Source organism: Oncorhynchus tshawytscha, linkage group LG16 (genome assembly GCF_018296145.1).
Source record: "Oncorhynchus tshawytscha isolate Ot180627B linkage group LG16, Otsh_v2.0, whole genome shotgun sequence".
NCBI classification, from domain to species: Eukaryota; Metazoa; Chordata; class Actinopteri; order Salmoniformes; family Salmonidae; genus Oncorhynchus; species Oncorhynchus tshawytscha.
Genome location: NC_056444.1, coordinates 8,913,039 through 8,937,801, shown reverse-complemented (window position 1 = coordinate 8,937,801; position 24,763 = coordinate 8,913,039). Strand labels below are relative to the sequence as shown.

The 24,763-nt window shown below is 45.9% G+C and overlaps 1 protein-coding gene across 6 annotated transcripts in view; it reads left to right on the top strand.

The window, feature by feature from the left end:
- The window catches only part of LOC112215286 (solute carrier family 12 member 7-like), a 126,995-nt gene that overhangs the window by 55,664 nt on the left and 46,568 nt on the right, over positions 1–24,763 (top strand). For all 6 annotated transcript variants that reach the window (XM_042298737.1, XM_042298736.1, XM_042298739.1 and 3 more), the window contains exons 2-9: positions 7,504–7,598; positions 7,987–8,124; positions 17,227–17,373; positions 19,053–19,107; positions 19,321–19,451; positions 19,619–19,860; positions 20,082–20,293; positions 20,957–21,124. In XM_042298737.1, the coding sequence (XP_042154671.1) occupies positions 7,504–7,598; positions 7,987–8,124; positions 17,227–17,373; positions 19,053–19,107; positions 19,321–19,451; positions 19,619–19,860; positions 20,082–20,293; positions 20,957–21,124 (1,188 nt within the window). The remainder of the gene's footprint in view (positions 1–7,503; positions 7,599–7,986; positions 8,125–17,226; positions 17,374–19,052; positions 19,108–19,320; positions 19,452–19,618; positions 19,861–20,081; positions 20,294–20,956; positions 21,125–24,763) is intronic.

Here is a 24,763-nt window from a genome sequence, read left to right as displayed (position 1 = left end):
GGTATGGCAACTGCATGACATTTGACCGCAAGGCGTTACAAAGGGTACTGCGTACGACCCAGTACATCACTGGGGCTAAGCTCCCTGCCATCCAGGACCTCTATACCAGGCGGTGTCAGAGGAAGACCCACATTTTTTTCAGACTCCAGTCATAGCCTGTTCTCTCTGCTGCCGTACGGCAAGCGGTACCGATGCATTGAGTCTGGAACCAACATGACCCTGAACAGTTTCTAACCAGAAGACTGCTAAATAGTTTGTCCGGGTAGGAATTAGTTAACTATTTAACTGTATACATTAACCCTTTTTGCCCTAACGTTTTTGACTCATCACATATGCTGCTGGTACTGTTTATTATCTATCCTGTTGCCTCGTCACTTTGTTCTTACCTCTACTGTGCATTTGGGAAGTATTCAGACCCCTTGGACTTTTTCCACATTTTATGTTTCAGATAAAGTGTTCTTCCCCTCAAACTACACACAATACACCATAATGACAAAGCAAAAAAAAGGTTTTTATTTTTTACTCAGTACTTTGAAGAAACTGTGGCAGCGATTACAGCTTCGAGTCTTCTTGGGTATGACTCTACAAGCTTGGCACACCTGTATTTGGGGAGTTTCTCCAATCATCTCAAGCTCTGTCAGGTGGGATGGGGAGCGTCGCTGCACAGCTGTTTTCAGGTCTCTCCAGAGATTTTCGATCAGGTTCAAGTAAGGGCTCTGGCTGGGCCACTCAAGGACATTCAGAGACTTGTTTCCGAAGCCAAACCTGTGTTGGTTTGGCTGTGTGTTTAGGGTCGTTGTCCTGTTGGAACATGAACCTTCCCCCAGTCTGAGGTCCTGAGCGCTCTGGACCAGGTTTCATCAAGGATCTCTCTATATTTTGCTCTGTTCATCTTTCTCTCGTTCCTGACTAGTCTCCCAGTCCCTGCCTCTGAAAAGTATCCCCACAGAATGACGCTGCCACCACCATGCTTCACAATAGGGATGGTGCCAGGTTTCCTCCAGACGTGACACTTGGCATCCAGGCCAAAGAGTTCAATCTTGGTTTCATCAGACGAGAGAATCTTTTATCTCATGGTCTGAGAGTCTTTAGGTGCCTTTTGGCCAACTCTAGGTGGGCTGTCATGTGCTTCTTACTGAGGAGTGGCTTCCGTGTGTCCACTTTTTAAATTGTATTTTTATTTTTTACCTTTTATTTAACCAGGCAAGTCAGTTAAGAACAAATTCTTATTTTCAATGACGGCCTAGGAACAGTGGGTTAAGATGCCTGTTCAGGGGCAGAACAACAGATTTGTACCTTGTCAGCTCGGGGATTTGAACTTGCAACCTTCTGTCCTTTGGTCTGAGTCCAATTTTTTAAATTTTTGGTTCCAACCACTGTGTATTTTTTGAGACACAGAGTATGTGAACAGATCATCTCCACATGTGTGGTTCCCACTGTGAAGCATGGAGGAGGAGGTATGATGGTGTAGGGGTGCTTTGCTGGTGACACTGATTTTATTTAGAATTCAAGGCACACTTAACCAGCATGGCTACCACAGCATTCTGCAGTGATATGCCGTGCCATCAGGTTTGTGCTTAGTGGGACTATCATTTGTTTTTCAACAGGACAATGACCCAACACACCTCCAGGCTGTGTAAGGGCTATTTGACCAAGAAGGAGAGTGATGGAGTGCTGCATCAGATGACCTGGCCTCCACAATCACCCGGCCTTAACCCAAATGAGATGGTTTGGGATGAGTTGGGCCGCAGAGTGAAGGAAAAGCAGCCAACAAGGGGTCAGCATATGTGGGTACTTTTTCAAGAATGCTGGAAAAGCATTCCAGGTGAAGCTGGTTGAGAGAATTCCAAGTGTTCATAGTGTGTTCATAGTTTTGATGTCTTCACTATTATTCTACAATGTAGAACATAGTAAAAATAAAGAAACACCCTGGAATGAGTAGGTGTGTCCAAACTTATGACTGGTAGTTACCCGGTACCCCTGCACATCGACTCGGTACTGGTATGTGTATGTACCCAAGTTATCGTTACTCATTTTGTATTTATTCCATGTGTTATTTGTCATTTTTATATAATTTCTCATTATTGTTCTCTCTGTATTGTTGGGAATGGACCTTAAGTTAGCATTTCACTCTTTACACCTGTTGTTTACAAAGCATGTGACAAATAACATCTGATTTTAATTAAATTAAACTGCGTCAATTCACCTTTGACTTTAAAGCACTGTTGCCTTACTGGGGAATACGTTCCTTTGTTGCTGCCTAATGATTTGGGTGAAGCTGGGTTGGTTTATTTTGTGGACAGTGGTTTGCTGTTGCCTGATACTGATGGTTATCCTATGGTTTCTGAGGGGCTGTTTAGAATGGAAGTTTAGATAAGGGAGCATTGGTTGTATGCCTGCATCCACAGCATCAGTAAGATGTCTGCTTCACTAATGAGAGTTTTGACTGGAATAGGCCTAACTGTTGGGTCTTTCTCAGTACACACACACACACACACACACAGACACACACACACACACACACACACACAGAGAGAGAGAGCTCTATGTCAGTATCTTAGATTACTATGAGGAAGATACTCAACCATTTAACAGCCCACGGCTTGTTTAGTACATGGCGATTGTCTGTGGTTGTTTTGACCTTTATACTATGACGTAGAGAAGCATCAATGAAACTATACAGTCGGAGACCAAGAGAACACACTGAAAATGGTACCGCGTGGTTCCCGTATCTTCTATCAGAGCTGACCTGGGTCAGTGTGAATGTTTGTTGTGTACAGATTTAGGGAAGAATGACAAGAATTTGGGTATTCTTCTTGAGCAGCCGGCCGAGGCAAAACAAGATGGGGGTTTAGGCAAAACAAGATGGGGGTTTAGGCAAAACAAGATGGGGGTTTAGGCAAAACAAGATGGGGGTTTAGGCAAAACAAGATGGGGGTTTAGGCAAAACAAGATGGGGGTTCAGGCAAAACAAGATCGGGTTTAGGCAAAACAAGATCGGGTTTAGCAACACGCAACGTCGCTGCAGAGAATAACGACTGTCAGCCCAATCAGCAGCGGACTCTTTCCCGACTCGCACCCTTTCAGAACGGTGTGTGTTTTTGTCTCTCTCGTGCTCTCTCTGGCCTTCTCACCCACCCTCTCTCTCTCCAGCTAGTTATCTCATTTGAAGAGGTCCATTGTCTGGCCCGGAGTAGCTGCCTACCTTGAAAAGGGATGAAAAGGCACCTATGACGGCGGCAATGACTCACCCACATGTCTGTAAAGTAGGTCACCATCTTGGCCGTGGTCGGCTAGCCAATATGTCTCCAGAGACTTTTCCTGTAGTGCTCCCCCCCCCCTTCCTTCACACATGTACACACACTCGGGCATGTTGCAATATACACACACATTCGTTCACTCACAAATACACGCGCATACACACCCACACACTTTTTATTTACTGCCAAGGCTAGACACACTAACCTCCTCTAACATTGACCCTGTCCCTCCTATACTTCTGATAAGATGCTCCAGACAGTCAGCTGGAACTCCAGACAGACTATCAGACCCATAGAGAGTACCACGCTAACCAATGTTCAATCTCATTGTCATCTGAGCGATGCTCCCGTGGCCTTTTCAGCTCCTTGCACAACATGTCTCTGGTTAGCACATGGATCCATCCTGTGAGTGACAGAGATCAGTGTGAGGAGGTGTTGATGCTCATTTGGTAGACTTTGGCTCTCTTCACCTGCTGTGTTATCGGATGATAGGGCATGATCCAGGGATTCTGCAGCTTCATTGGCATAGATCGCAGCTGCAGTACATTTATGGCTCTGGGGAAACCTGAGAATTGGATTGTTGACCTGAAACATTGGCTTGAATAATAAATATGTAATTGTCTCTCAGCAATAGGTCAATGCAATTTCGTACTTTCACTTTCCATAGGTCGTAGGATTACCTGCTATTGGTGCCATAAATATTGTCTCCAGTTGAAAAGCAATCCGGACCAATGAATTCTGTTGGATCATCCTTACACTGTGTTCCACTTACACACATGGTAATGCTGCAATTACTTCAGCACCGCACTAAGACTAGACCCAGCACACAGGAATTAAACCTTGGTTCAAAGGGGATTTGATGACGTTGGGATTTAGCGTCATTAAAGCCAACGATTACCTGTAGCGTGTACTGGTTCAGACGTGGAGTTGCTACCCCTTGCCTCGCCACATATTTACTCACATTCCCTATATTTATGTTATCCCTTCCCCACACACACTATCAATTCATTCACCATAAGCTCTCTGCTCTTTGCTCTGCGTGTAACACAAGGACGTTCTGACTCTCTCTACGATTACCACAGGGCTTCGGCTGCAAGCCTTTTATTCCCAGCAGCAGGATCAAGCAGCAAAAGTTACACAGCGGTCAAATGTCACATTCCACCAGAATCCATATGAATGAATGGATTTGGCTGACTCGTATAATCACTTCAATGGGTGGGGATAGGAGACACTCTGGTTACCGGGTGTGTTGAAACAGGAGACTCTGGTTACCGGGTGTGTTGGAAACAGGAGACACTGGTTACCGGGTGTGTTGGAAACAGGAGACACTGGTTACCGGGTGTGTTGGAAACAGGAGACACTGGTTACCGGGTGTGTTGGAAACAGGAGACGCTCTGGTTACCGGGTGTGTTGGAAACAGGAGACGCTCTGGTTACCGGGTGTGTTGGAAACAGGAGACGCTCTGGTTACCGGGTGTGTTGGAACAGGAGAGGCTCTGGTTACCGGGTGTGTTGAAACAGGAGACACTCTCACATTGTATCTCGGTAGTGCTATAGGTAGACCTATGGTATCTTAACCCCATATGTTAGAGGCTGTCCACTTCTCCACTTACTCAAAACATTTGTTTTGCAGAATGCCGAGGAAGTGTCGGCTCGGCTCACAGTTTGGTGCTAGAATGTTGTGGTCAGACACATGACTACGCCACCTTCCAGTGTGCTGATATGAACCCTCACAAGAGGAAAGGTTCCACTATTAGTCTCTGGAAATGGCATTATCATTAGCTAAGGTAGCATTTTCAGGACTTCCTCCTTTTTAGATTCAAGATATGGGATGAATTATGCCTGCATATTTAAGATATTTCATTTTTGCTGGGTGAACAATGTAGAGCATTGTATTGCAAAAATATTAAGTGAACTAAAGCACCATTTCTGAGGAAACGTTATTTAGCATTAACCAATCAAATGTGCCGTGGCAAGAAAAAGCAGGTGAACCCTTTGGAATTACCTGGATTTCTGCATAAATTAGTCTTAACATTTTATCTGATCTTCATCTAAGTCACAACAACAGACAAACACAGTCTGCTTAAACTAATAACACATCAACAATTAAGTTTTCATGTCTTTATTGAACACACTATTTAAAGTGCGGGGTGGGAAAAGTATGTGAACCGTTGGATTTAATACTCAACCAAACATTTTCTGTAGTTGCGGATCAGACCTGCGCAACGGTAACGAAGGATTTTGAACCATTCCTCTTTACAAAACTGTTTCAGTTCATATTCTTGGGATGTCTGGTGTTAACCGCTCTCTTGAGGTCACGCCACAGCATCTCAATCAGGTTGAGGTCAGGACTCTGACTGGGACACTCCAGAATATGTATTTTCTTCTGAAGCCATTTAAAAAATAATTTTTTTTTACTTCTGTGTTTTGGGTCGTTGTCCTCTTGCATCACCCAACTTCTGTTGAGCTTCAATTGTTGGACAGGTAGCCTTACATTCTCCTGCAAAATGTCTTGATAAAATTGGCAATTCATTTTTCCGTCGATGATAGCAAGCTGTCCAGGCCCTGAGGCAGAAAAGCAGCTCCAAACCATGACTCCCCCGTCACAATACTTTACAGTTGAGATGAGGTTTTGACGTTGGTGTGTTGTGCCTTTTTTTTTCTCCACACATAATGTTGTGTGTTCCTTCCAAACAACTCAACTTTAGTTTCATCTGTCCACAGAGTATTTTTCCAGTAGCGCTGTGGAACATCCAGATGCTTTTTTGCAAACTTCAGACGTGCAGCAATGTTTTTTTTTGGACAGCAGTGGCTTCTTCCGTGGTGTCCCATGAATATTCTTGTTTAGTGTTTTGCGTATCGTAGACTCGTCAACAGAGATGTTGGCAAACGTGCTGAACTTTCTCCATTTATAGACAATGTGTCTTACTGTGGACTGATCAAGGCTTTAAGAGATAATTTGGTAACCCTTTCCAGATTTATGCAAGTCAGCAATTCTTAATCTTGGGTCTTCTGAGATCTCTTTTGTTTGAGGCATAGTTCACATCAGGCAATGCTTCTTGTGAATAGCAAACTCAAATTTTGTGAGGTTTTTCTTTTATGCGCCAGGGCAGCTCTAACCAACATCTCCAATCTCGTCTCAATGATTGTACTCCAGGGTAGCTGACTCCTGACTCCAATCATTAGCCTAGGGGGTTCACATACTTTTCCAACCTACACTGTGAATGTTTAAATGATGTATTCAATATAGACAAAATAAATACAATATTTTGTGTGTTATTAGTTTGAGCAGACTGTGTTTTTTGCATACTGGAGGAGAATCATAAGCTTGAGTCATTTGCTACAGTTGCCTCACATTTTCTTTGATCGTTATAAAAAAGTTGACTTTAAAGCCGGGTTGCCGTTTTTAACACAGACCAAACAAACTCAATTCCCCTTGTTTTGTTTAGTCTTCATTCCCTGTCTTGGTCTGTAGTTTCCTCTCTGTTGATACAATCGGCTAGCCAGACTGACGCTAACACTAAAACACAGCAGGTTTGAAATGAGAGACTACAGTAGCTCAGTAGGAATAATCTCCACTTTCCAGCGCTACTGCCCTCTGTAGCAGTGGCAGTTATAGTATTTGATTGACTTTCTCTTCTGGGTTTTAAGCATTAGTCGAGGCTAGTCTATTTTATAGCCTGCGACCCAATGTAAATCAATGGAGATGTTTTTGAACCATATCAAAACGTGAGGGGGATGTGTGTTTTACTCCATTGCAAGTTTTAATAGCTGGATCAATGAACAATTCCCACCAGAGTATAGACATCCATCACCGTGATGGTCCTTCATGTCCCAGTAGAGAACGACTCTGGGGATGACCTGAAACTCATTGAAGGGACAGTTGGAGTAGTTGAGTTGTTGTCTTCTAAACAAACTGGTTGGTTTTAGCTTTTGACATATTTTCTTCTGATTTTAAGGTTCACCTCTGGTTAACGGCCAGTTAATCTTTTTAATTTGACCTTTTATTTAACTAGGCAAGTCAGTTAAGAACAAATTCTTATTTTCATTGACGGCCTAGGAACAGTGGGGTAACTGCCTGTTCAGGGGCAGAATGACAGATTTTTACCTTGTCAGCTTTGGGATTCGATCTTGCAACCTTTAATCTACTCTGTCATCGATTTTACTTCCATCAGCCGAACAGTCACTTCAATGACTGCAATGGAGGCTTGTTTTCTCAAAAACTGTCTCTTTTGCTTCCACAGGCGATGGCATGCCAAAGGAAAGCAGTCCCTTCATTAACAACACAGACCATGACAAAGGGAATCTATATGATGGGAAGAACATGGCCCTCTTCGAGGTAACTGTCAACATCCAATAATGACCTTTGACATAGGCGTTTGACCTGGGATTCAATGTTAAAAGTGAAGAAAGGGGCTTTCCCTCTTTTATACTCATCCAGTTTCTACTGTCTAATGCCATTTGTCTGCCCTCTGACCTCTCTGTGCTAGTGATCCCTTATACCGAATGAATAATGGGAAATCCATTTCTACTTCTCTACTATAATTCACTTCAGCAAAACTATTCCAATCTACTTTTGATTTGTGTACAATTTTGAAATTCCTCTTGATGGTTTCACCCACCACTCCGGTTATCGGGTTATTTGTCTGACCTTTTATGTAGACAGCATGCCAAGATGTGTTATGATACTTTTGGTGTTCTGTTTTTTTATTTGTTATTTTTCACAGGAAGAGATGGACAGCAACCCCATGGTGTCCTCGCTGCTCAACAAGTTGGCCAACTACACCAACCTCACTCAGGGGGTGAAAGAGCACGAGGAGGCAGACGATGAGGAGGGGTCAGCCAGGAGTAAGAAACCAGTCAAGGTGAGCCTGTTGTCTCCACAGTGTGTGGACAATAACGTTTTTCAATTCCAGATATACTTTTAGTGACACATGCCACTTCTAAGCACAACAGACTCCTACTGTCTGATATTGGTGATAGTGACAAGGCAAATGTAATCCTCTCAACGTGTGGGTGTTCTCAACCACGCCCTCCCCTAAAGCCACCACCACCACGCCCTCCCCTAAAGCCGCCACCACCACCACGCCCTCCCCTAAAGCCGCCACCACCACCGCGCCCTCCCCTAAAGCCGCCACCACCACCGCGCCTCCCTAAAGCCGCCACCACCACCACGCCCTCCCCTAAAGCCGCCACCACCACCACGCCCTCCCCTAAAGCCGCCACCACCACCACGCCCTCCCCTAAAGCCGCCACCACCGCGCCCTCCCTAAAGCCGCCACCACCACCACCGCGCCCTCCCTAAAGCCGCCACCACCACCGCGCCTCCCTAAAGCCACCACCACCACCGCGCCCTCCCCTAAAGCCGCCACCACCACCGCGCCCTCCCCTAAAGCCGCCACCACCACCGCGCCCTCCCCTAAAGCCGCCACCACCACCGCGCCCTCCCCTAAAGCCGCCACCACCACCGCGCCTCCCCTAAAGCCGCCACCACCACCACCACCGCGCCCTCCCCTAAAGCCGCCACCACCACCACCACCGCCCTCCCCTAAAGCCGCCACCACCACCACCGCGCCCTCCCCTAAAGCCGCCACCACCACCACCGCGCCCTCCCTAAAGCCGCCACCACCACCACGCGCCCTCCCCTAAAGCCGCCACCACCACCACCGCGCCCTCCCTAAAGCCGCCACCACCACCGCGCCCTCCCCTAAAGCCGCCACCACCACCGCGCCCCCCCTAAGCCGCCACCACCACCGCGCCCTCCCCTAAAGCCGCCACCACCACCGCCCCCCTAAAGCCGCCACCACCACCGCCGCGCCTCCCCTAAAGCCGCCACCACCACCACGCCCTCCCCTAAAGCCGCCACCACCACCACCGCGCCCTCCCTAAAGCCGCCACCACCACCGCCGCGCCTCCCTAAAGCCGCCACCACCACCGCCGCGCCCTCCCCTAAAGCCGCCACCACCACCACGCCCTCCCTAAAGCCGCCACCACCACCGCCGCGCCCTCCCCTAAAGCCGCCACCACCACCACGCCCTCCCCTGAAGCCACCACCGCCGCACCCTCCCCTGAAGCCACCACCGCCGCGCCCTCCCTAAAGCCACCACCGCGCCCTCCCTAAAGCCACCACCGCGCGCCCTCCCCTAAAGCCGCCACCACGCCCTCTCCTAAAGCCGCCACCACGCCCTCTCCTAAAGCCGCCACCACGCCCTCTCCTAAAGCCGCCACCACGCCCTCTCCTAAAGCCGCCACCACGCCCTCTCCTAAAGCCGCCACCACGCCCTCTCCTAAAGCCGCCACCACGCCCTCTCCTAAAGCCGCCACCACGCCCTCTCCTAAAGCCGCCACCACGCCCTCCCCTGAAGCCACCACCGCCGCGCCCTCCCCTGAAGCCACCACCGCCGCGCCCTCCCCTAAAGCCACCACCGCCGCGCCCTCCCTAAAGCCACCACCGCCGCGCCCTCCCCTAAAGCCACCACCGCCGCGCCCTCCCCTAAATCCACCACCACAGCAAGAAGTGAATGCAGGTCTGTGTCTGAAATGTATCTGTATTGGTACTCCACCAGAGTTTGACATAGAGAGAGGGTGCCAGGTGGTGGTCTGGGTGTTGTGCAATAAGCCAAGCAGAGTACCTCCTCTTGAGACAGTGTGATAGTTGAAGGGACCTGTGTGGTCCTTGGGATGAAAGTGTGATTGATAATCATTCAAGCAATCTTTTTTTCTACTGGGCTGAATTTATTTGCTGTTCAGTTGCTTTATCTGATGGTGTTAATCAGGTGCTGTCCTTTTTTGAAGAACAGAAGGCCTCATTCTCTTACATGTGTCTGGCATACAACCCTGTCCTTTATACCTCTTTTCCCACAGTTCCAGCCTGGAGAAACCTTTTATTAAGTTGTTGTTGTCTTAACCCAGTTTGTTGCTTAAAATCCAAAGGAAATAAAAACCGTCCAACATTGTTTTCCAAGTGTTGCGGCAATTCCATTGTAACCACAAACCCTTTCCCATGCCAATGACATTGGTCTCAGAGTGCTAAGGATGGCTCAAAGGGAGAAAAGTTGACACCTCTTTCCTGTCCTCCCCTCTCAGACTACAATCAGTGGGACTTTCCTTTGGGTTTAGATTGAGAGATGGTCAAAAAGGTAGCTACCACTTTGGACAAATAGGGGATGGTATTCTATTGGGACAATTTTTAACAATTGTGGTGCCCCCTTTTTGAGCCCTTTTGATGTAATGTACATGTGAGGGTGATGCCTGTGATCAAATGTCTTGAAGGTTCCATCACGGTACAGGGTGGGCCTCTTTGCTTCACTGTGTGTTTGTTGGAGTATCTGTGGTGGATTTGGGATGCCTTGCCCTTCAGATTTAATTCTAAAAGTCCATTTTCCAGCACTCTGTAATGTTACAGTTACCTTGAGGTTAAAGTACAAACTGTCAGCTTTAATTTGAGGGTATTTCCATCCATGTCAGGTGAACCATTTACAAAATTGCAGCAGTTGTTGTACATAGTCCCCCCCATTTTAGGGGACCAAAAGTATTGGGACAAATTCACTTATGTGTATTAAAGTAGTAAAAAGTTAAGTATTTGGTCCCATATTCATATGACGCAATGACTAACTACATCAAGCGTGTGTCTCTACAAACGTGTTGGATGCACTTGCTGTTTGTTTTGGTTGTGTTCTTATTTTGTGCCCAATATATAAATGAATTGTGTATATAATGTATTGAGTCACTTTTATTGTAAATAAGAATAGAACGTGTAAGAATAGAATGTGAGAAAGTTAGATGCACAGATATCATACCCCCAAGACATGCTAACCTCTCACCATTACAATAACAGGGGAGGTTAGCATTTTATATCATACCCCCAAGACATGCTAACCTCTCACCATTACAATAACAGGGGAGGTTAGCATTTTATATCATACCCCCAAGACATGCTAACCTCTCACCATCACAATAACAGGGGAGGTTAGCATTTTATATCATACCCCCAAGACATGCTAACCTCTCACCATCACAATAACAGGGGAGGTTAGCATTTTATATCATACCCCCAAGACATGCTAACCTCTCACCATCACAATAACAGGGGAGGTTAGCATTTTATATCATACCCCCAAGACATGCTAACCTCTCACCATTACAATAACAGGGGAGGTTAGCATTTTATATCATACCCCCAAGACATGCTAACCTCTCACCATTACAATAACAGGGGAGGTTAGCATTTTTGGGTGGGTATGATATTTGTGCGTCTAACTTTCTCACTCATCATTATTCACGATTAATTCAGGATTAGCCGTAACTGTGGTAGCATCCACATTTAATGGACAAAACACACAATGTCCCAATACATACCCTTCTTTGCAGCACTTTACCATATCACCGGGCAGTAGTAAAGATTATATAAAACTAGAGCCAGCAGGACTTGTTTTGTTGACTGTGGGCCTTAAAAAGGCTCAAATCAAATCAAATCAAATCAAATTTTATTTGTCACATACACATGGTTAGCAGATGTTAATGCGAGTGTAGCGAAATGCTTGTGCTTCTAGTTCCGACAATGCAGTAATAACGAGCAAGTAATCTAACTAACAATTCCAAAAAAAAAAAACAAAAAAAAAAACTACTGTCTTATACACAGTGTAAGGGGATAAAGAATATGTACATAAGGATATATGAATGAGTGATGGTACAGAGCAGCATAGGCAAGATACAGTAGATGATATCGAGTACAGTATATACATATGAGATAAGTATGTAAACCAAGTGGCATAGTTAAAGTGGCTAGTGATACATGTATTACATAAGGATGCAGTCGATGATATAGAGTACAGTATCAACGTATGCATATGAGATGAACAATGTAGGGTAAGTAACATTATATAAGGTAGCATTGTTTAAAGTGGCTAGTGATATATTTACATAATTTCCCATCAATTCCCATGATTAAAGTGGCTGGAGTAGAGTCAGTGTCATTGACAGTGTGTTGGCAGTAGCCACTCAATGTTAGTGGTGGCTGTTTAACAGTCTGATGGCCTTGAGATAGAAGCTGTTTTTCAGTCTCTCGGTCCCAGCTTTGATGCACCTGTACTGACCTCGCCTTCTGGATGACAGCGGGGTGAACAGGCAGTGGCTCGGGTGGTTGATGTCCTTGATGATCTTTATGGCCTTCCTGTAGCATCGGGTGGTGTAGGTGTCCTGGAGGGCAGGTAGTTTGCCCCCGGTGATGCGTTGTGCAGACCTCACTACCCTCTGGAGAGCCTTACGGTTGAGGGCGGTGCAGTTGCCATACCAGGCGGTGATACAGCCCGCCAGGATGCTCTCGATTGTGCATCTGTAGAAGTTTGTGAGTGCTTTTGGTGACAAGCCGAATTTCTTCAGCCTCCTGAGGTTGAAGAGGCGCTGCTGCGCCTTCCTCACGATGCTGTCTGTGTGAGTGGACCAATTCAGTTTGTCTGTGATGTGTATGCCGAGGAACTTAAAACTTGCTACCCTCTCCACTACTGTTCCATCGATGTGGATGGGGGTGTTCCCTCTGCTGTTTCCTGAAGTCCACAATCATCTCCTTAGTTTTGTTGACGTTGAGTGTGAGGTTATTTTCCTGACACCACACTCCGAGGGCCCTCACCTCCTCCCTGTAGGCCGTCTCGTCGTTGTTGGTAATCAAGCCTACCACTGTTGTGTCGTCCGCAAACTTGATGATTGAGTTGGAGGCGTGCATGGCCACGCAGTCGTGGGTGAACAGGGAGTACAGGAGGGGGCTCAGAACGCACCCTTGTGGGGCCCCAGTGTTGAGGATCAGCGGGGAGGAGATGTTGTTGCCTACCCTCACCACCTGGGGGCGGCCCGTCAGGAAGTCCAGTACCCAGTTGCACAGGGCGGGGTCGAGACCCAGGGTCTCGAGCTTGATGACGAGCTTGGAGGGTACTATGGTGTTGAATGCCGAGCTGTAGTCGATGAACAGCATTCTCACATAGGTATTCCTCTTGTCCAGATGGGTTAGGGCAGTGTGCAGTGTGGTTGAGATTGCATCGTCTGTGGACCTATTTGGGCGGTAAGCAAATTGGAGTGGGTCAAGGGTGTCAGGTAGGGTGGAGGTGATATGGTCCTTGACTAGTCTCTCAAAGCACTTCATGATGACGGATGTGAGTGCTACGGGGCGGTAGTCGTTTAGCTCAGTTACCTTAGCTTTCTTGGGAACAGGAACAATGGTGGCCCTCTTGAAGCATGTGGGAACAGCAGACTGGTATAGGGATTGGTTGAATATGTCCGTAAACACACCGGCCAGCTGGTCTGCGCATGCTCTGAGGGCGCGGCTGGGGATGCCGTCTGGGCCTGCAGCCTTGCGAGGGTTAACACGTTTAAATGTCTTACTCACTTCGGCTGCAGTGAAGGAGAGACCGCATGATTCCGTTGCAGGCCGTGTCAGTGGCACTGTATTGTCCTCAAAGCGGGCAAAAAGTTATTTAGTCTGCCTGGGAGCAAGACATCCTGGTCCGTGACTGGGCTGGGTTTCTTCCTGTAGTCCGTGATTGATTGTAGACCCTGCCACATACCTCTTGTGTCTGAGCCGTTGAATTGAGATTCTACTTTGTCTCTGTACTGGCGCTTAGCTTGTTTGATAGCCTTGCGGAGGGAATAGCTGCACTGTTTGTATTCAGTCATGTTACCAGACACCTTGCCCTGATTTAAAAGCAGTGGTTCGTGCCTTCAGTTTCACACGAATGCTGCCATCAATCCACGGTTTCTGGTTAGGGAATGTTTTAATCGTTGCTATGGGAACGACATCTTCAACGCACGTTCTAATGAACTCGCACACCGTATCAGCGTATTCGTCAATGTTGTTGTCTGACGCAATACGAAACATCTCCCAGTCCACGTGATGGAAGCAGTCTTGGAGTGTGGAGTCAGCTTGGTCGGACCAGCGTTGGACAGACCTCAGCGTGGGAGCTTCTTGTTTTAGTTTCTGTCTGTAGGCAGGGATCAACAAAATGGAGGCTGGACATCACTTTATCACAGTCAGACCTCTCCCCATCTTTCCAACAATTGAATCAATATCATGACAATTTACAGTCTAAGTTGACACCAAGAAGTTTAGTATCCTCAACTTTCTCAACAGCCACATAATTCATTACCAAGAATGAATTGAGGTCAAGAATGATTCATACCAAATACAATGCTTTTTAGTTTTAGATATGTTCCGGACTAGTTTATTACTAGCCACCCATTCCAAAACTGACTGCAACTTTGTTTAGGGTTACAAAAATATAATTAGCTGTGGTTACAAGGCGTATAATGTTGAGAATTATCAGCGTACATAGACACACATGCTTTGTTTAATGCTTGTGGTAGATCATTAGTAAAAATAGAGAACCGTAAAGGGCCAAGAGAGCTGCCTTGCAGAATACCACACTTTATGCTTTACATTCAAGTAGCTTGCATTAAAGAAAGTTCTGAATTCACGATATGGCAGAGGTTGAAAAGCCACAACACATATGTTTTGCCAAAAACACAATGTCCAATCATGTCAAAAGGTTGCACTGAAATCTAACAGTACAGCTCCCACTGTCTTATTATCATACATTTTCTTTCAGCCAATCATCAGTCATTTGTGTCATGGCATTACATGTCGAGTGCCCTTCTCTAAAAGCATGCTGAAAGCCTGTTGTTTAATGGTTCAAGAAAAGAAAACTGTGTTCCCAAACTATAATGACTAATGAATCCCTTTTTTTGTAAAAGCATTTTCTGCTAAACATTTTTTCTCCTTGTGTGTTTTGTTCTAATAGGCAGTGGGTGGGATGTTGGCTAGCCCAGCATTCTGAGCAATGTGATATTTAGGTGGTACACCATGGTGGCGGATGGGAACACCAATATACAGTGCATTCGGAAAGTATTCAGACCCCTTCACTTTTTCCACATTTTGTTTATTTTATTCTAATCCTGTTCTAGGTAATAAAAAAATGTTTAAAAAATCCTCATCAATCTACACACAATACCCCATAATAACAAAGCGCAAACAGGTTTTTTGAAATGTAAATGCAAATGTATTACAAATTAAAGTATTTACTCTGTGACTCGAAATTGAGCTCAGGTACATCCTGTTTCCTTTGATCATCCTTAAGATGTTTCTACAACTTGATTGGAGTCCACCTGTGGTAAATTCAATTGATTGGACATGATTTGGAAAGGCACACACCTGTCTATATAAGGGTCCACTGTTGACAAAACCAAGCAATGAGACCGGATTGAGTCGCGGCACAGATCTGGGAAAGGGAACTAAAACATTTCTGCAGCATTGAAGGTCCCCAAGAACACAGTGGCCTCCATTCTTAAATGGAAGAAGTTTGGAACCACCAAGACTCCAAACTGAGCAATAGGGGGAGAAGGGCCTTAGTCAGGGAGGTGACCAAGAACCCGATGGTCACTCTGACAGAGTTCCTCTGTGGAAATGGGAGAACCATCTAGAAGGACAACCATCTCTGCAGCACTCCACCAATCAGGCCTTTATGGTAGAGTGGCCAGACGGAAACCAAAAGGCACCTAAAGAACTCTCAGACCATGAGAAACTAGATTCTCTTGTCTGATGAAACCAAGATTGAACTCTTTGGCCTGAATGCCAAGCAACACGTCTGGAGGAGACCTGGCACCATCCCTACGGTGAAGCATGGTGGTGGCAGCATCATGCTGTGGAGAAGTTTTTCAGCAGCAGGGATTGGGAGACTAGTCAGGCTCGAGGGAAAGATGAACGAATCAAAGTACAGAGTGATTGTTGATGAAAACCTCCCAACAGGACAACGACCCTAAACCCACAGCCAAGACAACGCAGGAGTGGCTTCAGGACAAGTCTCTGAATGTCCCAGCCAGAGCCTGGACTTGAACCCGATCAAACATCTCTGGAGAGACCTGAATATAGCTGTGCTGCAACACTCCTCTTCCAACCTGACAGAGTTTTAGAGGATCTTTAGGGAAGAATGGGAGAAACTCGCCAAATACAGGTGTGCCAATCTTGTAGCATCATACCCAAGAAGACTCAAGGCTGTAACTGCTGCCAGAGGTTCTTCAACAAAGTACTGAGTAAAGGGTCTGAGTACTTATGTAAATGTCATATTTCAATTTTTTTTATAAACATTTCCCAAAATGAAAAAATAAACAGTTTTTGCTTTGTCATTATGGGGTATTGTGTGTAGATTTGAGGGGGCAATTTAATCAATTTTAGAATAAGGCTGTGACATAGCAAAATATGGAAAAAGTCAAGGGGTCTGAATAGTTTCCAAATGCTCTGTATAATGTGTCATGACACCTAATGAAAGGCAAAATCTTAAATGTAATCTGTTATAATTTACCAATAAGAATTTGTTATTAACTGACTTGTCTAATTAAAGGTCAAAATAAAGAAATCATTTCTGGTTGACCCTTGAAACACAATCACGTCCTCTGTGGGTTGAATGATTTGATATGGTGGAACTTACTACCTAATGACCCCTTTGTTCCGGTTTTCTTCCGTTGAAAGAGAGTCGGACCAAAATGCAGCGTGGTTAGTTCCATACATCTTTAATAGACAAAAAAACACGAACAATACAAAAACAATAAACGGAACGTGAAAACCGAAACAGTCTATCTGGTGCTAACACACACAGACAGGAACAATCACCCACGAAACACTCAAAGAATATGGCTGCCTAAATATGGTTCCCAATCAGAGACAACGAGAATCACCTGCCTCTGATTGAGAACCGCCTCAGGCAACCATAGACTTTGCTAGAACACCCCACTAAGACACAATCCCAAAACCTACGAAAAACCCCAATACAAAAACACAACACAAAATAAACCCATGTCACACCCTGGCCTGACCAAATAAATATATAAACACAAAATACTAAGACCAGGGCGTGACACCCTTGCCTTCTCTCCCTCTCATTGTTCCCTCTCACTCTCCTCTCTCACTCTCCTTTTTCCCTCCACAGAGTCCCGCGTTGGGCACATTAATTGGGGTGTACCTGCCCTGCCTCCAAAACATCCTGGGGGTCATCCTGTTCCTGCGTCTCACCTGGATCGTGGGAACCGCCGGCATCATGGAATCCCTTGCCATTGTGGTCATGACCTGCTCCTGTGTAAGGAATATCCTATAATATGATTATTGCTATTTTGTGTCCCACCATCTGGATTGGTTCCTTTTGTTGTGTAATATGAAATAGTGTTTTTAACATTGGATAAAAGTAGAGACTCCGAGCTAGAAAATGGTCTATCATACACTTCGGGTGAGGAACAATGGGAAATTAATTCTGCTTTAAAGGTTGATAAACTTGTAACTCCACTTTGGTACACCTACTGGAGAGCTCTTTGTCTACACCCATTCAGCATCGTTCACACCCTCTTAAGCCTTAGCCCCGCCCATCTCTTTAAGGATTCACAGTGGTGAAGGTAATAGCAAAACGTAGTCGTAAAAATTGACTTTCATCTATTCCTTAGCCTGCCTTGGGGCGGCAGGTAGCCTAGTGGTTAGAGCCAGTAGCCGAAAGGTTGCTAGATCGAATCCCCGAGCTGACAAGGTACAAATCTGTCGTTCTGCCCCTGTACAAGGCAGTTAACCCACTGTTCGTCATTGTAAATCATAATGTGTTATAAACTGACTTGTCTAGTTAAATAAAGATAAAAATATATATCCTAATCTTGACTTTGGTGCAGGTCATGTTGTACATTACAGTCTCTGGTAAACTATATGAAATAAAATCTAAGTTTATTTGTCACAGGATACAGGTGTAATCGGTACAGTGAAATGGTTGCTTGCATAGAGTATATTTGTTTAGACAAATATCAACCATAATCCCAACTCTAATGCCACATTCAAAACACCAGGGATCTCGGGAATCTCTGACTTCTGAGCGTTCAGCTCTGGGGGAAAACACGAGCTCCGACTGGGGAAAAATGTATTTGAACGGTCATCTAATTTGAATTCACACTCGAACTCGGTCCTCTTTCTAGAGCTCAGCCTGAAATCACCTCTTCGCTGTCGACGTTGAGACGGGTGTTTTGCGGGTACTATATAATGAAGCTGCCAGTTGAGGACTCCTGGGCTAATACCCTCTGTCTTGACAGATGGGTAGTGTGTCCTTATAGCCGTGCAATGGGATGGTCTGTGTGGACAATTAAGTTCCCCTCTTTGAACCAATCAGAAGATAGTGTCTCTGAATTATCCTTGAGAGGCTTCTTTTTGTATTTATTCCATGCAGTGATATGTTTGTGTGTATAAGGGGTACTGTACTCTGACCTCTGACTTCTTTATTCCATGCAGTGATATTTTTGTGTGTATAAGGGGTACTGTACTCTGATGACCTCTGCACAGGGGGAAGCCGTCTCTCCATTTGGGTGGCGGAGGCTGTGATGCTCTGCTCTCATTGTTGGGCTCAACGGCTTTCACACCTATCCCTTCCACACCTCGGTGCAAATTGAAAATTGAAGTTGCAGCCGGGACATCTGTCCTATCCTAGCAAGCTTGGTAGCTTTAACTTAGCATCAAGTATTTATATATAACTCTATTTAACTTTTTGGCTTCAGACTGAACATTCCCCTATTTCAGGTAAAAAGGGGCTCATATCAATTACCCAGATGCCTGCGATTGTGTTCCTAAAGATTTATAAGCCACAGCTGAGTCGTTTAGCCACTAAATATGGGATAAGCTCCTCACTGATTTTATTATTCTTTGGATTCCATGCATTTTAGATTCACAAATATTGCCCATGCTTAACGTAATCTAAAATGTTGGGATTTTTTTTCTCTCTCTTCTTCGCAGACAATGCTGACAGCCATATCAATGAGTGCCATCGCTACGAATGGTGTAGTTCCAGGTAGGTTCACTGTGGATAATGGTACATTTCTACTAAATAGAATTGGGCTGACATTTCCTTCAAGAATTTGAACTGAGAATTAAGATGAAAATCGTTTAGCGATTTGGGTTTCCAGTACCAGAGGGAACAATATGTACCACTCCACCTCAAAGTGAATTTTCTCCACGGCTGTGGTTGTGACTGGTTCTGTCACCCGTTGTTGTTGGTCTGTAGCTGGAGGCTCCTACTACATGATCTCAAGGTCGCTGGGGCCAGAGTTCGGCGGGGCTGTGGGGCTCTGCTTCTACCTGGGGACCACCTTCGCTGGCTCCATGTACATCCTCGGTACAATAGAGATTCTGTTAGTGAGTATCCTTTGCAATGATACTGTTGTTTTTACTACTACCTCATCTGTAGACATTAATACATGAACGGATAACAACACCTGATGAGGCTGTTATCTGAACCTTTCATAACGCTGTACCCTACTGAACTGAACGTCTCTGACGACCCCCCCCCGGTCTCCTCCCAGACCTACATTGTGCCTAGTGCGGCCATCTTCAAGGCAGAGAAGAAGGAGAATGAGCCGGAGGCACTGCTCAACAACATGCGGGTGTACGGCACCTGCTGCCTCACCCTCATGTCCCTGGTGGTGTTTGTGGGGGTCAAGTACGTCAACAAGCTGGCCCTGGTCTTCCTGGCTTGTGTCATCCTCTCCATTCTGGCCATCTACGCCGGAGTAATCAAGACCGCCTTCGAACCGCCAGACTTCCCGTGAGTCTAGTCTGAACTTCACGGCCTTGTTGAAAAATACAGCCAGAAACCACTAGAAGCAAACACCCTCACACACATATGCGCGCACGCACACACACCCACAAATTACTCTTGGTCTTACCTCCGATCAGGAAGACCAGGGCCAGAACATCAAAAACTGTTTTTTTTTTCCCCCCCTGTGAGATTTTAAAAAACTGTTTTGTTCTATATCCTCCTCCCAGTATTTGCCTGTTGGGGAACCGCACGTTGCAGAACCACAACTTTGACCAGTGTTTGAAGACGATGGAGGTGGACAACGTGACGGTCACCACCAAGCTGTGGTCCCTGTTCTGTGACTCTCCGGACCTCAACGCCACCTGCAACGAATACTTCACTCTCAACAACGTCACTGTGATCCAGGGAATCCCTGGCCTGACCAGCGGGGTCATCAGAGGTGAGAGACCCCCCCCGCACGCGCACACACACACACACACACACACACACACACACACACACACACACACACACACACACAATGTTTGTGATTAAATTATGCAACAAACTTTAATTGTGGGGTGAATGTTCCCATGATGTAAAGTCTGCCCTCACTGCTAAAAGCAATGCTCTTTCCCCCTCAGTCCTGACAGGGACCATGCTCCATGTCTAGTTTATTTACTGATGGGATCTGTTTTTATTAAATCCAATGATGGAGGGGAACTGTCTTCACTTCAATCAGCATAGTATCATCTACTACCATCCTAGATTTAGGCTGAGATGAAGGGATACCACGGCCGGCAGAACAATTGACATACTCTTGTGTTATCGTAACATATTCAAGACATTCCCAAACTCTGACATTGATGTCCACTCCCCCATCATCACTTCCAAATTGCTCAAATTCCTTAAGTTATGGAATCAGGCGTGTGGAGGCAGGTGATTTGACGAGTCCCATATGTACTCTGTGTTCTTCCTTCAGAGGATAGTGACTAGTGATTGTCCTCCCTCCCTTTCTCTCTCTCTCTTTTCTCCCTTCTCATCTCACTCCCTGTCTCTTAACCACCCCTACGCTCCCTCTTTCAATCCCTCCACTTCATCCTCACCCTTCACCCTTCCACAGACAACATCTGGGGGGACTACGGTCCTAAAGGCATGTTGGTAGAGAATAAGCACCAGGTGTCGGAGCCGGCTGCAGACACCTCCCAGGATATATACATGCCCTACGTGGCCAATGACATCACCACCTTCTTCACCCTGCTGGTGGGCATCTACTTCCCCTCCGTCACAGGTATGTTCAAATGGACATCTACTTCCCCTCCGTCACAGGTATGTTCAAATGGACATCTACTTCCCCTCCGTCACAGGTATGTTCAAATGGACATCTACTTCCCCTCCGTCACAGGTATGTTCAAATGGACATCTACTTCCCCTCCGTCACAGGTATGTTCAAATGGACATCTACTTCCCCTCCGTCACAGGTATGTTCAAATGGACATCTACTTCCCCTCCGTCACAGGTATGTTCAAATGGACATCTACTTCCCCTCCGTCACAGGTATGTTCAAATGGACATCTACTTCCCCTCCGTCACAGGTATGTTCAAATGGACATCTACTTCCCCTCCGTCACAGGTATGTTCAAATGGACATCTACTTCCCCTCCGTCACAGGTATGTTCAAATGGACATCTACTTGTATGACCAGGAGGAAAGGGAAGTGCTGCTAAGGTACATAATAACGTGTTGGTGAGAGCCTCACCTTACAATAAACAATCTTTGTAGATAAGAAACATTAGACATTTTTTTGACATGTATTTATTTATGGCAATAAACGGTCTCCACATATACTTCCATAAAAACATTTCAACTGGCACCTGGGGACCTTCAGAGGAGTCTTGTGAGACCTGTGGGCGTCCTAGAGAAAAACAACATGTACGTATTTGCGAGAGTCTCACCTTTCCACAGAGGGGTTATGTTAGTGTTTAGCCCAAACTGTTCAGACGCTACAGACAGAAGATGATCGGCTGTACTTACTTAAGACGAGTCCCAAGACGCTTGTGGGGGTCGTAGAGCAATGTGGAGAACACTTTCGTGTTTGTGAGAGTCTTCTCTTTCCATAGAGGGTTCGTAATAGTTTGCAGGCCAAACCGTTCGGACGTTAGACGATTGTGTTTTCGGGAAGTGTTTTCGGGAAGTGCGACATCCGCGGATGCGATGGATTGAGACGCATCCAATGCAAAAATATCTCTACATTTTAAAACTGACAGATTTTTATGGTCGCGGACATCGACTCTAGGGGGTAAAATAAGAAAATGGTGCCGGAGGAGATGGCCGCCGTTTTACAGTCTGCTATTATATATATTTTTTTCACAATATTTTTCAATTATTTTGTACATAATGTTTCTGCAACCATATCTTACGGCAGAAAAGAGCTTCTGGATATCAGGACAGGGATCACTCACCTCGGACTAGACAAAGAGCTTCTGGATATCAGGACAGCGATCACTCACCTCGGATTAGACAAAGAGCTTCTGGATATCAGGACAGCGATCACTCACCTCAGATTAGACAAAGAGCTTCTGGATATCAGGACAGCGGTCTATCACCTCAGATTAGACTAAGAGCTTCTGGATATCAGGACAGCGATCACTAACCTCGGATTAGACAAAGAGCTTCTGGATATCAGGACAGCGATCACTCACCTCGGATTAGACAAAGAGCTTGTGGATATCAGGACAGCGATCACTCACCTCAGATTAGGCAAAGAGCTTCTGGATATCAGGACAGCGGTCTATCACCTCAGATTAGACTAAGAGCTTCTGGATATCAGGACAGTGATCACTCACCTCAGATTAGACAAAGAGCTTCTGGATATCAGGACAGCGATCACTCACCTCGGATTAGACAAAGATTTTTTTCAACAACAACAACAGCAGCAAGCAGGACTCACACGATATTCTCCAAACACCCCACAGGGCAGACATCCCAATTATTCACAAAAGGAAGCGACGCAGAGGAAGAAGAGCCGGATGCCTCGTCCGGACCCGCAGAAGGCAACTAGGAAAGCTGCCATTACCATCAATATTACTCGCCAACGTGCAATCATTCGACAATAAACTAGACGAGGTACGATCACGAATATCCTACCAACGTGCAATCATTGGACAATAAACTAGACGAGGTACGATCACGAATATCCTACCAACGGGACATCAGAAACTGTAATATCCTATGTTTCATGGAATCGTGGCTGAATGACGACATGGATATTCAGCTAACGGGATACACACTGCACCGGCAGGATAGAACAGCACACTCCGGTAAGACAAGGGGGGGCCGGTCTGTGCATATTTGTAAACAACAGCTGGTGCACAAAATCTAAGGAAGTCTCTAGAATTTTCTCACCTGAGGTAGACTATATTGTGATAAATTGCAGGCCACACTACTTGCCTAGAGTTCTCAGCTATACTCTTCATGGCTGTTTATTTACTACCACAGACAGATGCTGGCCTAAGACCGAACTCAGTCAGCTGTATAAGGAAATAAGCAAACCGGAAACCACTCACCCAGAGGTGGCGCTCCTAGTGGACGGAGACTTTAATGCAGGGAAACTTAAATCAGTTCTACCAAATCTCTATCAACATGTTAAATGTGCAACCAGAGGGAAAACATTCTAGATCACCTGTACTCCACACACAGAGACGCGTACAAAGCTCTCCCTCGCCCTCCATTTGGTAAATCCGACCACAACTCTCTCCTCCTGATTCATGCTTACAAGCCAAAATTAAAGCAGGAAGCACCAGTGACTCGGTCTATAAAAAATTGGTCAGATGAAGCAGATGCTAAACTACAGGACTGCTTTGCTATCACAGACTGGAACATGTCCCGGGATTCTTCCGATGAAATTGAGGAATACACCATATCAGTCACTGGCTCTATCAATACGTGCATTGAGGCTGTCGTCCACACAGTGACTGTACGTACATATACCAACCAGAATCCATGTATTACAGGCAACATTCGCACTGAGCTAAAGGGTAGAGCTGCCGCTTTCAAGGTGCGGGATTCTAACCCGGAAGCTTACAAGAAATCCTGCTATGCCCTGCGACGAACCATCAAACGGACAAAGCGTCAATACAGGGCTAAGATTGAATCATACTACACCGGCTCCGACACTCATTGGATGTGGAAGGGCTTGCAAACTATTACAGACTACAAAGGGAAGCACAGCCGCAAGCTGCCCAGTGACACGAGCCTACCAGACGATCTAAATCACTTCTCTGCTCGCTTCGAGGCAAGCAACACTGAGGCATGCATGAGAGGATCAGCTGTTCCGGATGACTGTGTGATCTTGCTCTCCGTAGCTGAAGTGAGTAAGACCTTTAAACAGGTCAACATTCACAAGGCTGCGGGGCCAGATTGATTACCAGGACGTGTGCTCCGGGCATGTGCTGACCAACTGGCAGGTGTCTTCACTGACATTTTCAACATGTCCCTGATCGAGTCTGTAATACCAACATTCTTCAAGCAGACCACCATAGTCCCTGTGCCCAGGAACACAAAGGCAACCTGTCTAAATGACTACAGACCCGTAGGACTCACATCTGTAGCCATGAAGTGCTTTGAAAGGCTGGTCATGGCTCACATCAACACCATTATCCCAGAAACCCTAGACCCACTCCAATTTTGCATTCCGCCCAAACAGATCCACAGATGATGCAATCTCTATTGCACTCCACACTGCCCTTTCCCACCTGGACAAAAGGAACACCTATGTGAGAATGCTATTCATTGACTACAGCTCAGTGTTCAACACCATAGTGCCCTCAAAGCTCATCAATAAACTAAGGACCCTGGGACTAAACACTTCCCTCTGCAACTGGATTCTGGTCTTCCTGACGGGCCGCCCCCAGGTGGTGAGGGTAGGTAG